This window comes from Rhinatrema bivittatum, chromosome 6 (genome assembly GCF_901001135.1).
Source record: "Rhinatrema bivittatum chromosome 6, aRhiBiv1.1, whole genome shotgun sequence".
Classification (NCBI taxonomy): Eukaryota; Metazoa; Chordata; class Amphibia; order Gymnophiona; family Rhinatrematidae; genus Rhinatrema; species Rhinatrema bivittatum.
The window spans coordinates 200,149,816-200,166,347 of NC_042620.1; the positions used below are offsets into that span (position 1 = coordinate 200,149,816).

Here is a 16,532-nt window from a genome sequence, read left to right on the forward strand (position 1 = left end):
ATGATTGTCTCACTATGGTGGTCAACAAAATGGCTTAGTTGAAGCTGTATAAGACAATTCAACAAAAATTGAAGAGCAGGACAGCAAGCTGATGGATTTAGAAATGGTGCTCACTGCAGATGGCGCCAAAATTGATCAGTTTGAATGGCGATATAATACTGCTCTGGAAAAGCTGGATGAGCTTGAAAATTGCTCATGCCGAGGCAACTTCCGAATACTATGCGACCTTGAAAAGGATTTTTTTGCGGATCTCCAACAGAAGCATCAGGCTTTTAGTAAAGTTAAGTGGAAGGTGCAGCGTAGGAACTGTAAATATGCCATGTTGTATCCAGCCCATCTGAGAGTTTTTCGAAATGGACGGCCGGTTATCCTTGAAACTGTTGCAGTGGCAGAAAAATGGCTGCAAGATAACAAAAGCCCGGACTTGGCCGACTGACATTTGAGAATTATGACTGTCTTTGTTTTGTGTTATCATCCTTTATGATTTAGCAGGAGCCCAGCCACAGGTTGTATAAGTGGGGGTATTTCCCTTTTCTTTTTTGCGCCCCTTGTTTGTTAGACTTTTTGAAGTTGAGGGATCTCTTGGCATGGATCAGTCGAAGCTTGCTGTTGTGCTACAAGCCTGCTTTTTCCTATTTTTTTTTCTTTTTACACCTAATACTACATGCTATATGTTTGTTTGTTTGTTTGTTTGTTTATTTATTTATTTATTTATTTAGGCATTTTATATACCATCGTTCCAAAAGTAGATCACAACAGTTTACAAGATCCGCATACATGTTCATGGTTAATGATCACATATCTTGGGTTAGCAATCACCTTTTAGTTTGACACCGCAAAGTAAACATATTCTTGTTCAAAATCATAGGTATTTTAAGGAATTGCACTAGCTGCTGTATACTGTAGTTATGCATTTACTATTCTATTTCATGCTTGTTCATATTCATGATTGATTTAAAAGGAATACAAGATCTAATCCTGCTAACAGTGTACATCATATCATTCATAATTATTGCTTACTCTAATAACATCAATGTGCAACTAATCATTACTTATTGTTTACTCTAGTAACATCAATTTACATCATATCATTCGTTGTTTATTGTTCGCTCCATTAACATTATCTCTGGTACTGATTATAGTTATCAGATTATTGTTTTTTTACGTTAAATTGTATGCTTTTCTGAAGAGCCATGTTTTCAGTTCATGCTTAAATTGAAACACAATTGAAACACTCTAAACAAAATTTTTTTTGCCACAGTTTATATAATATTTATAACCCCAATACAGGGTGAAGCATTTAAACTTACATTCAAGAAAAAGATTTTTTTATCACAAAATCTTTTTAGGAGAAGAGAGGAACGTTTCATAAATTAATATCATGAATCCCCAAAGGGTGATACAATTGTGTTATAATCATAAACGGACCTCCTCCATCCATTTTTTTTTTTTAATTGTAATGAGAAAACACCAAGTGAAAACCTCTTTCATTTTTTTAAAAATTATTCATTGCTGAAAACTGTGAATTTCACTTCATGAATAACTGAGACCATGAGTGTAACTGTCCCGGTAAACTGTGAAATACCCAATTGTATTTATAATGCTTAAACAAGCTATATGGACCTCTCAGGCATTAATAGATATGAAAAAGGCTTGAACACAAGCTCAATCAACATCCCGACTTATCTGATGTTGTGAATCAATGACCGACGCAGCCACGTTTCAAGTCTGTCCAGGGACCTTTCATCAGGGAATTCGTCCTCATTAAATCCTCTGTCGGTGAGTGTTGAGATGTTGCCTGATCAATTTTGTATGAAGTCTTAAGCGTGAGTCAAAAATGACTCTACCCAAATCTGAAAAAGCTCAAGGCTACCGGATGTGCTTTTTAAACTTGGTGAAAGGATAGCCGAGTAGCCAATCAATGCATTGCTATGATGTCACTACGTACAGATACAAACGAGTCACGACCAATCCTGAAAACACAATTGTTCTGATGCTCGAAGAGACTATAAACATAAAATGAATTACAATAATGAATTCCAATCCAAAGATTCATTCAAACCTCTCTGTGGTGTGTAGTTTTGAATTGTCACGCCTAGATGATATTGATTATTAGTGTTAAAACTTTATAGTGAATTCTAGATTGTATAGGAAGCCAGTGGAATCAGCGAGGGGGTGATGTGTTCAAATTTCTTGTTCCTAGTAAAAGTGTTGCAGAGGCATTTTGAAGTAGCTGTAGTGTTTTAGTAGGCTTGATAGTAGACCTAGCAGAAGAGAGTTGCAGTAGTCTAAATTTGAAAATATAAGTGTTTGTAGAACATTACAGAAGTCTTGAAAAGTTAACAAGGGTTTCAGCTGATGTAATATTCTTAGCTTGGAGTATCCTGTTTTGATTAATTTGCTTATATGCTTTTTCATGGTGAAGTTCTCATCGATCTGAATTCCCAAATCACGTATTTGATCTGAGGGATAATAGTGATTCTGAGGTCTAGAGATGGTGGTTTGATTATCATTGTATCACTCCTTAACCACAGAATTTCAGCTTTTTTTTGGAGTTTAGAGTTAATTTCTAAGGATGTGCAGAGGGACGCCACACGTTGCATTCGGGATTCGTATTCGTCGGGGGGGGGGGGGGGGGAGATACATTGCATTCGGCAAGGGGGCCCCCGATACGTACATGTGTTAATTCTTATTCGTTTCCCAGCAAAAATTGAATTTACAACCCCCCCACCCTCCTGACCCCCCCCCCCCCCAAGACTTGCCAAAACTCCCTGGTGGTCCAGCGGGGTCTGGGAGCCATCTCCTGCACTCACACCCTCGGCTGCCGGTATTCTAAATGGTGCCGATAGCCTTTGACCTTCTATGTCACAGGGGCTATTGGTCAGCCCCTGTCACATAGTAGGAGCAATGGATGGCCGGCGCCATCTTGTGCTGACATAGCCCCTGTGACATAGTGAGGGTAAAGGCTATCGGCACCATTTTGAATACTGGTAGCCGACGGCTCTCACTATGTCACAGGGGCTGACGTAGCCCCTGTGACATAGTGAGGGCAAAGGGTATTGGCACCATTTTGAATACTGGCAGCCGATGGCCCGAGTGCAGGAGGTCGTTCCCGGACCACCAGGGACTTTTGGCAAGTCTTGTGGGGGTCAGGAGGGTCTCTAATAACTGGTGGTTATTAGAGATAAAGGAGGATGGGTCCTTGATTAGGTTTTAACTGTTTTGAAGAGTATTTTGGAATTGAATATTGCACCATGAATCTGTTTTGCATAGTATTCTTTTTTTGCTTTGTTGATCTGTTCAAGTTAATAGAGATTTGTATCTTTCTATTGAAACTGTAGATTGGCATTTCTGTCAGTGCTTTTCAAATTTTTGCAGGGTCTGTTTAGTATGGCTTAAGCTTTCAGTATTTAAAGTTTTCTTTTGTTTAGTTAAGTTACCTTCATTTTGGAATGTTTTTTTCTATGATGGGCAGAGGGTATCCTCTATTTAATTGATAATTTTATCCCAGGAGTCAAAGGATTTGGAGGCATTATTATGATTGAATTCTTTTATTTTATTTTTAATTGTTCATGTATTTCCACTTTAATCTTTTTTCTGTATGTGAAGGATAGATTATTATTTGTTTTTGTTGTGTGGTGAAGAGTTACTTCTGCTTTTATTAGCTGGTGATTAGACCAAGTCAATATCTTATGAGAGAAACTGATGATGCAGTTATTGTTTTTGGCAAAAATTAAGTCAAGAATGTGTTATGCTAATGAGTGGGTTTGGTTACATTTTGAGATCAGCCCATGGCTTCCGTAGTATCCATACTATCTAGTTAAAATTTGTAACCTATCATTAAAATCATCCATTGTACCTGAAGACTGGAGGGTGGCCAATGTAACACCAATATTTAAAAAGGGCTCCTGGGGTGATCCTGGAAACTATAGACCAGTGAGCCTGACATTATAACTGCTGGGAAAAATAATGGAAACTATTTTAAAGATCAAAATCACAGAGCATATAGAAAGACATGGTTTAATGGAACACAGTCAACATGGATTTACCCAAAGAAAATCTTGCCTCTCAAATCTGCTTCATTTTTTTTGAAGGGGTTAATAAACATGTGGATAAAAGTGAACCAGTAGATGAGGTGTATCTGGATTTTCAGAAGGCATTTGACAAAGTCCCTCATGAGAGACTTCTAAGAAAACTAAAAAGTCATGGGATAGGAGGCGAAGACCTTTCGTGAATTACAAACCAGTTAAAAAAAACAAGAAATAGAAAGTAGGATTAAATGGTCAGTTTTCTCAGTGGGAAAGGGTAAACAGTGGAGTGCCTCAAGGATCTGTTCTTGGACCGGTGCTTTTCACTATATTTATAAATGATCTGGAAAGGAATATGGTGTGTGAGGTTATCAAATTTGCAGATGCTACAAAATTATTCAGAGTAGTTAAATCACAAGCGGATTGTGATACATTGCAGGAGGACCCTGCGAGACTGGAAGATTGGGCATCCAAATGGCAGATGAAATTTAATGTGGACAAGTGCAAGGTGTTGCATATAGGAAAAAGTAACCCTTGCTGTAGTTACACGATGTTAGGTTGCATATTAGGAGCTACCACCCAGGAAAAAGATCTAGGCATCATAGTGGATAATGCTTTGAAATCATCGGCTCAGTGTGCCTCAGCAGTCAAAAAAGCAAACAATGTTAGGAATTATTAAGAAGGGAATGGTTAACAAAATGGAAAATGCCATAATGCCTCTATATCACTCCATAGTGAGACTGCACTTTGAATATTGTGTACAATTCTGGTCGCCACATCTCAAAAAAGATACAGTTGCGATGGAGAAAGTACTGAGAAGAGTGACCAAAATGAGAAAGAGGATGGAACAGCTCCCCTATGAGGCAAAGCTGAAGAAGTTAGTGGTGATCAGCTTGGAGAAGAGATGGTTGAGGGGAGATATGATAGAGGTCTTTAAGATCATGAGATCTTAAATGAGTAGATGTGAATAGGTTATTTACACTTTCGGGTAATAGAAGGACACCCAAAAAAGTTAAACACAATTTCAAGGAGTTGGAGCTCTACCACCACGAGGCTACTGCATCGCGGAAAAGGAGAGACTGAAGGGGGACCTCGTGTGGACAAGTGGATAGCAGCAGGCTGGGCATGCTTAGTCTGCCAGTTAAAGTTTCTAGAAACTTTGACAAACGTTTTCCGTGCCAGGCTCCATCAGATGATGTCACCCACATGTGAGGACTAACATCTTGCTGTCCTAGGAGAGCACCTGTTACAGGTAAACAACTGTGCTTTCTGATCCAAACCAACAACCAAGCAGCAATATTCTACATCAACAAGCAAAGGGCCACAGGATCATAGACCCTCTTCTAAGAATCCTTGAGGATTTGGGAGTGGAATTGTAACTATAAAGCCTTCCTGTAAGCAACTTACCTTCCTGGGATCTCCAAACATTGGCAAATAGCCTTAGCAAAGTGTTTCATACCATTGCATGGTATCTAGATCAAACAGTGACCGACAAATTGTTCAGTCTCTTCTACATAAATAGGATGCACTTCACTAAAAGCTTTTTTTTTTTTTTTTACCACTTCTGTTGGTGGACAGAACAGTGCAGGAAGCACTCAAGGGATCCACTGCTATGTTGCCATTTTACCAAAGTCTGGGTTTTAAAGCCTAGGACATTGATCTTCATGTGACTTGCCTTCCTTTTGGCTGATATATCAAACTATTCTGCCTACCCGGACATTTGAGATACAGCCTCCATTTGTGAGTAGCAGATCCAGTAGAATCCCCCTCTCATGGGTTCTATCACCATTTATTTTGTTTTTCCCTGCTGAAAGGTTCTGTGTAAGTTAAATTGACCCAGACAGCTGTTTGTGTCTGTTTATATAATTTGTAGATTTTTAAAGGCCATAATATGTACAAATTCCAGATATTAAGAGCAATAATGAAAGCCCTTCCATATGTAAAATGGTATTTTACCCTTGGGAATGTAGGCTTTCATTCTTGCGTAATCTCTCTGCAGATAAAATACCTGCGTGGTTCAACAACATTGTAGTCCTGGGAGAATTCTGAGCTATTGCGGAGCACAGAATTTCCTCAGAATTCCCCTCCAGCACAGCTGCGCAGAATTTGGCAGACCCTGACATGTTGCGAGCAGAGGCCATCCTGTTCACGACAATGATGAGAAGGCCTCGGCATTCCGCAAGTGGAGGCTGTCTCGCTCGTGGCACGCCTGGGCCTACTCCTTCTTCGCCATGAGTGGGAAGGGCTCTGCTCGCAGCATGCCAAGGTCTGTTCTATCTTCATCGCAACCGGGACCTCCTCCACTCGAGGCACATGAAGGCATGTTCCATCTTCTCCATGAACAGGACACTTTCTGCTCACGGCGCAGAAGGGCCTTTTCCATCTTCGCCATGATCAAGACAGCCCCCACTCACATGCTGGGGCCTGTTCCAGCTTCGCCACATGTGGAATGGCTTCCACATGTGGCATGCCGGGGCCTGTTACATCTTCTCCTCGAGTGGAGGCCATCCCACTTACGCAAAGATGGAACAGGTCCCAATGAGACTGAATCTGTTTGTGTGTGTGTGTGTCTGTCTGTCTGTATGTGTAAGACTGTGAGCCTGGGGTGTGAGAGTGCGTGGGTATGGGTGCCAGAGAGAGGGATCCTATGTGAGGAAATTGTGCAGGAGTATGTATATGTGTGAGAGATTGGGAGCTAGTGTGTTTGAAAAAGGGATCGTGTATATGTGAGGGTCCTTGTTTGTTTTTGAGAGAGGGAGGCTGTGTGAAGGTGTGTGTATGTGTAAGAAAGAGAGCCTATGTGAAGGGATGTGTGTGTATGTGAGAGAGGGAGCCTATGTGTAGGGCAGAGTGAGCTAGAGAGGGCGCCAGTCTGCAGGGGAATATGAGAGAGAGACATAAGTCGCCTGTGTGATGGTGTATGCATGAGAGAGAAAAGGACACTGTATAGGTGTGTGTGCAAGAGAGAGCGGGAGCCTGTATGAGGGGATATGTGTGTGCAAGAGAGAGAGAGCCTGTATGAGGGTGTGTGGTTGTGTGTTTGGGAGAGAGAGAGGGGGCGTCTGTATGAGGCGATGTGTGTGTGCGAAAGAGAGAATGGAGCCTGTAGAAGGGGGTGTATATGTGCACTCGAGAGAGGGAGCTTGTGTGTATGTGAGAGAGAGGGACAGAGGGAGCCTGTGTTAGGGGCAGTACCGAGAGAGGGTCAAACTCTGGGAGTGGAGATAGTTGAAGGGATTGAGTTTAGAGGGGGAGAGGAGAGATACTGGCAGGTGGAGGAGTTGGGACTTCAGAGGGCAAATTGAGACTGGCCAGGGGAATGTGGAGTGAGGGTGGAAGAGACATTCTTTCAGTGAATTTCTAGGGAAATTGTGCTCAAAATATTTAAAACTCTGCATCTTTAAGTAATAACTTTTTTCTGTATTACATTTTAAATTAATTACTTAGATTGTCATGATTGATGTGTTATTTTGACTAATAATAAAGTATGCAGAATTTTATAGAATTTTAAGTTTTTGTGCACAGAATTTTAAATTTTTGTGTGAAAAATTTTTGGGTGCAGAATTCCCCAGGAGTACCACAGGTACTTTTACTCGTAGACTGAAGAGGAATTCCTGGGGGCAAAGATCAGAACAGATTGTGCACTTTTGATTAGTAAAATTCCCCAAAGAGAAAATGGTGCAAATCTCTGTGGGTAATTTTTGTTAGTTAATAATGAATTTATTTATTTATTTATTTAACTTTTTTCTATACCGAACTTCATGACAAGCTTCATATCAGGCCGGTTTACATCAAACTTAGGGGTAAACTTAACAGAACCATATAACAAGAAGGCCGAGGCGCAGATACAAATAACATGGAGAATAAAACTTGGGGGCTAGAGCAGCCAGGAAACAAAGGACAGGAATAACTGGAGAATTAACACTAATGAATATACAATGGCTGGGTCGGACATTTAGTCTATTGAGCTATATGACGAAAACTGTTGCATTGTTAGGTTTCAGGGAAGGCTTGGACGAAAAGCCAAGTCTTGAGTTTTTTTCGGAAGGTAGTCAGGCAGGGTTCCAGTCTTAGGTCAGTTGGCAGGTTGTTCCAGATGATGGGGCCCACTGTGGAGAAAGCTTGTTCTTTCGTGGAGGTTAGACGGGTGGATTTATTTGGGGGAACTTGAAGGGTTCCTTTGTGTGCCGTTCTGATGGGTCTTGCAGAAGTGTATAGTTTGAGAGGAAACCGAAGGTCTAAAGGAAGTTGGTTGTGTATGGATTTGTGGATAATGGTGAGTGCTTTGTGCAGAATTCTGTATTTAATAGGTAACCAGTGTAAATTTCTAAGTATAGGGGTGATGTGAGTTCTCCGGTTAGTGTTGGTTAATATCCTGGCTGCTGAGTTCTGGAGCATCTGTAGTGGTCAAGTGGCGGAGATCGGGAGTCCCAAGAGGAGAGTGTTGCAGTAGTCTGTTTTGGAAAATATTGTTGACTGGAGGACCGTTCTGAAGTCCTGGAGATGGAGGAGGGGTTTGAGTCTTTTCATAACTTGTAGGTTAAAGAAACAATCCTTTGTAATATTGTTAATTGATTTTTTTAGGTTTAAATGATTGTCAATGGTGACTCCTAAGTCTCTAACTTGAGTGGTCTGAGGAATAGAGGTTGTCTGATGATGGCTGGTAGAAAGGTCGGAGGAGATGAGAAGAATTTCCGTTTTGGCTGCATTGAGGACTAGGTTCAGGCTGGTGAGTAGGTGGTTGATGGACTTGAGGCAGTCCTCCCAGAAGGAGAGCGTCTTTGGAAGGGATTTTTTTTATAGGGATCAGGATCTGAACATCGTCAGCATATAAGTAGTGAATTAGATTAAGGTTTGTGAGGAGCTGGCAGAGAGGCAATAGATAGATATTAAAGAGGGTGGGGGATAGAGAGGAGCCTTCAGGAACACCTAGAGTGGATTTGAAGTTAGGGGATTCTTTATTGTTGATAGTGATCTTGGAGCTTCTATTATCGAGGAATGAGCTGAACCATTGGAGGGCGTTTCCGGATAATCCGATGTCTGAGAGACGATTGAGGAGGATGCTATGGTTCACGGTATCAAACGCCGCCGATATGTCCAAGAGAACTAGCAGGAATGAAATCCCTTTGTCTAGGCCCATGAGGATGTGGTCTGTTAGTGAGATGAGGAGGGTTTCAGTACTGGAAGACTTGCGAAAGCCATATTGGGAGGGGTATAGGATTTTGTGTTCCTCAAGGTAGTCCGAAAGCTGTGTGTTCACCACCTTCTCGGTCAGTTTTGCTAGCAGCGGGAGGTTGGATATGGGTCGGAAGTTGGAGAGCTCATTAGTGTCCAAGTTTGGTTTCTTCAAGAGGGGTTTAATAGATGCTGTTTTAAGGTCATCCGGGTAAATTCCTTGGGCAAGGGAGCAGTTAATGATGTTGGCTAGAGATCTGGAGATGGTGCCTGGGATGAGGAGCAGAAGTTTTGTTGGGATGTGGTCCATCGGGTGGTTGGATGGTTTCAACTTCTTGAGTGTTGATTCTATCTCCAGCGGGGTGGTGGGCTCGAAGGACTCTAGGGTAGCTCTGGGGGAGTCTGTGGTGGCGTAGTTTAGAGCTAGAGGTGTAGGGTTAGTAGGGAGCAGCGCTAGGGTGTTTACAATTTTATTCTGAAAGAAGATTGCGAGTTCATTGGCTTTGGATTGAGCTTGATCGTCAGGAATGGTAGGAGCAGAGGGTTTAGTGAGTTGAGATACATAGGAAAACAGGGCCCTAGCGTCGTACTGGATATCATGGATTCTGCTGGCGAAAAAGTCTTTTTTTGCTTGTAGTAGAGAAATCCTGTAATGATGCATGTTTCCTTTGTAATCGGACAGCGTAGTAGAGTTGGGAGACTTCCGCCAAGAGTCTTCCTTGTGTCAGAGGTTTTGCTTCATTCGTTTAAGTTCAGGTGAGTACCAAGGTTGCATCCTTTTTTGAGTCCAATTGATGGTTTTCGACTGTTTGGGGCAGAGTTTGTTGGCTATAGACTCCGTGATATTGCGCCAGGATAGAAGGGCAGAGTTGGGGTTAGAGGTGTCAAGGTTGGGGAGTTCTTTAGACAGATGTTCACTGAGAATATCGGAGGAACATTTTCTTCTGTGATGGATAGTGGAGTGAGGTTGTGGTTGAGAGGGGTTTCCTCGAGTCTTGAGAGTTGCTGATATGAAAATAAAAATTTAGTTTTACTTTCATTATTGCCGCAAACCCTGTGGGTTAAAATTGCCCGCAAGGTTTGCAGGAGCCATGGGGGAGACTAAATATTGCCTTTATTGTTTCCTGTCTGGCTCTAAAAAAGGAAAAGTGACTTTAAAGTTTTAAACATACTGAAAACGCAAATTAAAATTAGGTAAAGCGTAAACGAAAATACTACAAATATATTTATTATATCAACATTTTGGTTTTCATCCCAGTATTCCTGTTTCACTAAAGCCAGAACAGTTAGCATTGACACTGATACTGACAATAGTGTGTCTTGTTTAGTCAGCTTAACTTTGAGAGATTTGAGTGCTTTGTAATGTCCAGAGAGGAGCAGCTGCTAGTCATTGCTGGTTGCTTAGGCAAGATACCATATTTTATGAAGGAGAAGAAGAGAAAGGATAAAATAAGCAATATAAAGTGTTAGAAAGGAGAAAATCCTAAATGCTGTAAAAATGTATATTTCTGTGTTTATACATACATATTTAACTATAGACCTTTCAAGCAAAAATAATATATATTCCTTTTTTGTTCTTTTGTGTTTCCTGATAGGGTATGTTGCTAAAGCGAAGTTGCAAGTCACTGAATAAGGAATGGAAGAAAAAGTATGTTACACTTTGTGACAATGGCGTACTGACCTATCATCCCAGTTTACATGTAAGTATGTCACACTTCATGCAGTCTGCCCTTGTCAGATACAGATCGGATATGCTTAGATGACCCATCCACATATGTTGTAACTTTATCAGACAAAATTGCCACTATGGTTGGGAAGTGATGGGGAGATGTCTTGGAACCCATTGCTTCTTGAGGAATCTTGTGTGTACTACTTGGTTCAGAATTTTGTTTTGATATTATTTGTGCTACTTCATAGCCTTTGGTTTTACAGATTGATCTCTTTTAACTACTCAGTATTTAAATATATTTTATTTGGTATTGTAGTTTTTTATTGCTTTCCAGTACCAGGAAAACTACATTTTATTTATTTAGTATTTATTTATTTATTTATTTAGTGTTTTTCTATACCGGCATTCAAGATAAGCATCTCATCATGCTGGTTTACATTTAACAGAGGGTGTAAAATGAAAATAAAATAAAACAGTAACTGGTGAAGAGAAATTATGAAGTTACAATAAAGCAAGGATGTTCAAAACTGGGTGAAGAAGGAAAGGCTAAAGGAATTTAACAGAAAGAGCAATTATTTACAATGTTCTAGGAATGTCTGACTATGGTTGTCGTTGAATTGAGATTCAGTTGGGGTCTGGAAAGGCTTGATTAAACAACCACGTCTTGAGCCTTTTTCTGAATAATAGAAGGCACGGTTCCTGTCGAAGATCCGGTGGAATGGAGTTCCATAATGATGGTCCTGCTGTGGAAAAGGCCCGGTCTCTAAATGTTATATGTTGAGAGGTTTTGGTATTGGGTACATGTAGTGATTCTCTGTAAGCTTCTCTAATGGGTCTGGAGGAGGTATGTTTTCTGAATGGGATTTGTAGGTTGAGTGGAGCATGGTGATGAATGGCTTTATAGATAATGGTAATGGACTTATGAATGATTCTATAGTGAATTGGCAGCCAGTGTAGGTCTTTAAGGATGGGAGATATGTGGTCTCTTCTTCTCATGTTTGTCAGTAGTCTGGCTTTGTTTTTGTACCATCTGAAGAGGTTTGGTGTGAGATGAGGGGAGACCTAATAAGATAGAGTTATAGTAGTCTATCTTAGAGAAGATTATTGCTTGCAGAACCGTTCTGTAATCTTGAGAGTGAAGGAGTGGTTTTATTCTTTTCAGGACATGTAGTTTATGAAAACAGTCCTTAGTTGTTTGGTTGATAAATGATTTTAGATTTAGACGATTATCGATAATAACTCCTAAATCTCTTGCTTGGGTGATGTGAAGGTTGGCTGGTGGATTGGTAGTGATATTACTGTTTTCCGGGGAGATGAGATGAGATTTTATAACTGTAATGTGTTTGTGTGTGTGTGTGTGTGTGTGTTGGGGGAGGGGGCATGGCTGGAGGATAGACTTCTCTTGAATTCAGCATGGTCTCTTAACCAGGTCATGTACTGTCAGGTTTGTAAATTGGAAGTCTTGCAAACACTATCCCAAAACATAAAATGCCTTCTGCTGAGGGACTCTATCAGGCAGAAGATTTTAGAGAAGCTTTGAAGACTTGGCTATTTTAGATAGTTAATGAAGAAAATAAATTGAGAGGTGTGGGTAATAATAAAAAATCAATTGAAGAGAACCCATGTTATATCTTCGATAGTTTAAGGAGTTTTATGAGTTGGGATTATTTTATATGTTGATTAATTGATTTTAAATTGTAATATAAAACAAGTAATTATATTAATGAATTATAAGCCACTTTATCAATTGAAAAGTATATTCAAAGACAAGTGGAGTGAGCTTCATTCTCCTATACACAAGGGATTCAAATAAAAAAGGAAAATGTATCACTAATACTTTGATCTGTCTTCAAAAAATATTCTAGTGGCTATGCCTCTAATTTTATCGATTTAATTAGAATGAAGAAATCATTAATAACTGTCTACTGGAATGTTTTTTTTAAGACAGATTAAAGATATTAAAGATACATTTCCCTTTTTCATTTGATTGAAAAGTGACACACAAATGCTGCTAAATAAATAAAAATATTAACTTGGGGAAACATTTCAAGGGTCACAAAAGGTTAAATGTCTACTGGGATCCTCAACTAGCAGGAATAGAAACAAATTATGACTGTGATTAGATAAGAAAGAAAAGATTCTGATGTTATTGTTAAATTCCACCTGGGTGATATTAGATCTGATTAGAAATGGATTCTGTGTTGTGCAGAGAAGAGGGAATTATAAAATTTAAGAAATGGCCTTAGACACTTGGTAAACAACACCATAACATTTTCAGAGGAAATAAATGTTGATTGTGTGGAAGAGAAAAGGCTATGTTATATAGTCATCTTCAATATGTGGCTCAAAAGCTGGTAAATAGAAGGTTTTAGAGATTTATTTTATTTATTTGAGTGTTTTATATACTGTTACATGTGAGAATCACTAGTCCACAATGGTGTACAGGGTTGACACTCTTAAAACATAGGACGAATTACAAAGGTAGGCAGGTACACAGGTGAACAAGGAGAAACAGGGCCATATGTGATACAAGCAAAGGGTATATTGTAACAATGACCTACATCTTTCTGTGTATCAATACTCAAAATAATAAATCCAGATGGTGCCAGACAATCGTATGATTAATACTAAATTATGAAAAAGTCTAGCTAGAAAATGCAAGTATGTATTTTGAACTGAGGAAACCTCATAAAGTGCCAATTTGCTGTATACCACTTAAGTTACACTGGACTGCTGGAGTTTTCCAATGATTATAACCTTTTTCCAACAACCTTTATATTGGAGTTGGATTAAGTAGCCATAGGAGGCATCTTTATATTGGCACTTTATGAGGTTTCCCCAGTTCAAAATACATACTTGCATTTTCTAGCTAGACTTTTTCATAATTTACTACATCTTTCTGTGGCAGGTGAGAAATCTGGATAAGACATTTTAAAAGAGTTGAGTGTAGAGGATGGGGGTGGCAGACGAAAGTCGATAGATTTGGGTTGTCGACCCTGATAAACAAATGAAGATGATGGGGAAAAAAATGAAAGAAAGGAGTTTGCAGACTAAAGAGAGTTTAAACAAGCCAAGAAGAAATAGCTGGAAAGTGATGAACACGAAATGCAATAAAATTTCAGAACTGCAAACTCTAAGATAGTATTGTTACTATAACAGAGATGTGGTTTAACGATGAGTCCTGTGAATGTAATATGGCCATATTGGGCTATAATCTGTTTGGGAAAGATAGGAATGGAAGAAAAGGAGAAAGAGTAGTTTTTATGTAAAATAAAATATATTAATGTGACTGACAAGCATGCAAGGATTGTAGAGAAAGGAGGTGGTACTTCCATGTACATGGGCATGGTGTATCTCTGACTCAGATGGAGGAACTTGACAGAGATCTTGCCAAAGACATTCAAACGGTGAAAATAAAAGGGAACATGGTATTGGTGAGAGATTATTAATTTGCCAGATGTGGACTGAAGTATTCCATCTGCAGAATTGGAGCGGTCTAGGGAGATTGTGCACTCCCTTCAAGTGCTGCTCAGAAAAATGGTGATGGAACCAATGAGGTAAGAGGTAATAATGGACCTTTTAATTAAGAACAAAGAAAGTATTTCAGATGTCCAGATAAATGATATGGAATGTTTCAAAGCTCAAAGTCCTGGATTTCCAAAATAATGACTTTGATTAAATGAGGAAATGCCTTAAACATGAGCTGACAGGGTGATAGGGTGGAGGAAATAGATGAAGTGGAAGAACTGTGGGCTAAAGTACAAGGAGCTATAGTAAAGGCATCAAATCTTTGTCAGGAAATTAAATACAAGTAAGATGAAAAGTAAAAAAAACCCCATATATATATATATATATATATATACACACACACACATACACACATACATTCCCTTCCAACTGCTTATGGAGGAGGCTATGAGTCACAAGATGCTGGAAGTGCTCCAGTTTATCAACAGTCCCAAGGAAATCATGACTGTTTCTGTCCACGATATTTTCAAGGACCACCTCCTCTGCATGTGGGAGCACCCCATTTCTGTCTCTCCCGTGAACAGAAAGTCCGACTCCACCTATTTGGTGCAACAGGCCATGGGGTTTGATAAGAGGCAACTTCCCCCACCAGTTGGTGGTTGTGGTGTCCGCGCTGAAGAAGGCCCGGCGCTCCTGTACCCATGCCTGTGCTCCTCCAGGACACAAGCATAGGGAACTGGATGCCCTGGGAATGAAGATCTTCCAAGGCACCATGCTGGTTGCCCGCATTACCGCCTACCAACTTTATATAACCCAGTATAATCGCAGACTCTGGAAATGAGTCCAGGATTTTGCAGAGGGCCTCCCCCAGCAACAGCAGGAGGGCTTGGCCGCCTTTGCCCTGTTGGGCCTTGGGGCAGGAAAACATGTGGTGTGTTCCACCTACAATGTTTTTGAGATGGCAGCCCGCTTAGCTGCCATGAGCATCGGCGCCAGACAAATGGCATGGCGTCAGACCTCTGACTTCCAGCCGGAGGTCCAGGACAGGCTGGCCGACCATCCCTGCACGGGCGAGAACCTCTTCAGGGATAATTTTCGGGACGCGGTGGCGCATCTGAAGGACCATTATGATACCCTTCAGCAGCTGTCTGCTAGTGCCTCGGAAAGCCCGTCCTCATCCAGAAAATCCTCCAAGCAGAGTTCTAGGAAACCCTTTTATCAGCAGAGGAAATATTATCCTCTGGCTGCTTGGACTTGTCCACCTTGCACTGGTTCCAGGGGGTCACCCTTGCCTACAGTGCGCACCCAGACCCCAACCAGCCCCCCAGCCAGACCCGGCCATGGGCTTTTGACTGGAGGCAAAGCAGCATAAGTCAGCTGCCCATACCCCTAACGCCAGATCCCCCAGTTGGCGGCAGGCTCCTGAGCTTTTCCTGCCACTGGGAAGAGATAACATCGGACCGCTGGGACCTCTCCATTGTCCATCAGGGGTACTGTCTGCATTTCAGCCAGCTCCCAGAAACCTCTCCCCCTTGTCCATTGTGGGATTTGCCTGCCCATTTGGTCATTCTTCAGATGAAAATCTCCGCCCTCCTCGCAGTGGGTGCAGTAGAACCCGTCCTTGGCCATCAGCGGGGCCAAGAGTTCTATTCAAGGTATTTCCTCATTCCGAAGAGGAATGGTGGTTTGTGCCCCATTCTCGATCTCAGGGCATTGAACAAGTTTCTTGTAAGAGTAAAATTCAAGATTGTCTCTCTGGGCACGCTGATCCCGCTCCTCAGAAGAAGAGACTGACTTTGCTCCCTCAATCTCGAGGTTTACGCACACATTGCAATTGTCCCCAACCTCTGGGTGGTGGACATTATCAGTACAAACTGCTGCCCTTCAGGCTAGCATCGGCCCCCCACGTCTCTACCAAATGCTTAGTTTGAAGGTGTTAATAAACATGTGGATAAAGGTGAACTGGTAGATGTAGTGTATTTGGATTTTCAGAAGGCGTTTGACAAAGTCCCTCATGAGAGGCTTCTACGAAAACTAAAAAGTCATGGGATAGGAGGCGATGTCCTTTCGTGGATTACAAGCTGATTAAAAGACAGGAAACAGAGAGTAGGATTAAATGGTCAATTTTCTCAGTGGAAAAGGGTAAACAGTGGAGTGCCTCAGGGATCTGTACTTGGACCGGTGCTTTTCAA

At 40.9% G+C, this 16,532-nt stretch overlaps 1 protein-coding gene across 10 annotated transcripts in view; it reads left to right on the forward strand.

Annotated features, from left to right (window-relative positions):
- LOC115093936 (arf-GAP with GTPase, ANK repeat and PH domain-containing protein 1) overlaps nucleotides 1–16,532 on the forward strand; it is a 1,595,449-nt gene that overhangs the window by 907,917 nt on the left and 671,000 nt on the right. For all 10 annotated transcript variants that reach the window (XM_029606403.1, XM_029606396.1, XM_029606397.1 and 7 more), the window contains one exon: nucleotides 10,799–10,903. In XM_029606403.1, the coding sequence (XP_029462263.1) occupies nucleotides 10,799–10,903 (105 nt within the window). The remainder of the gene's footprint in view (nucleotides 1–10,798; nucleotides 10,904–16,532) is intronic.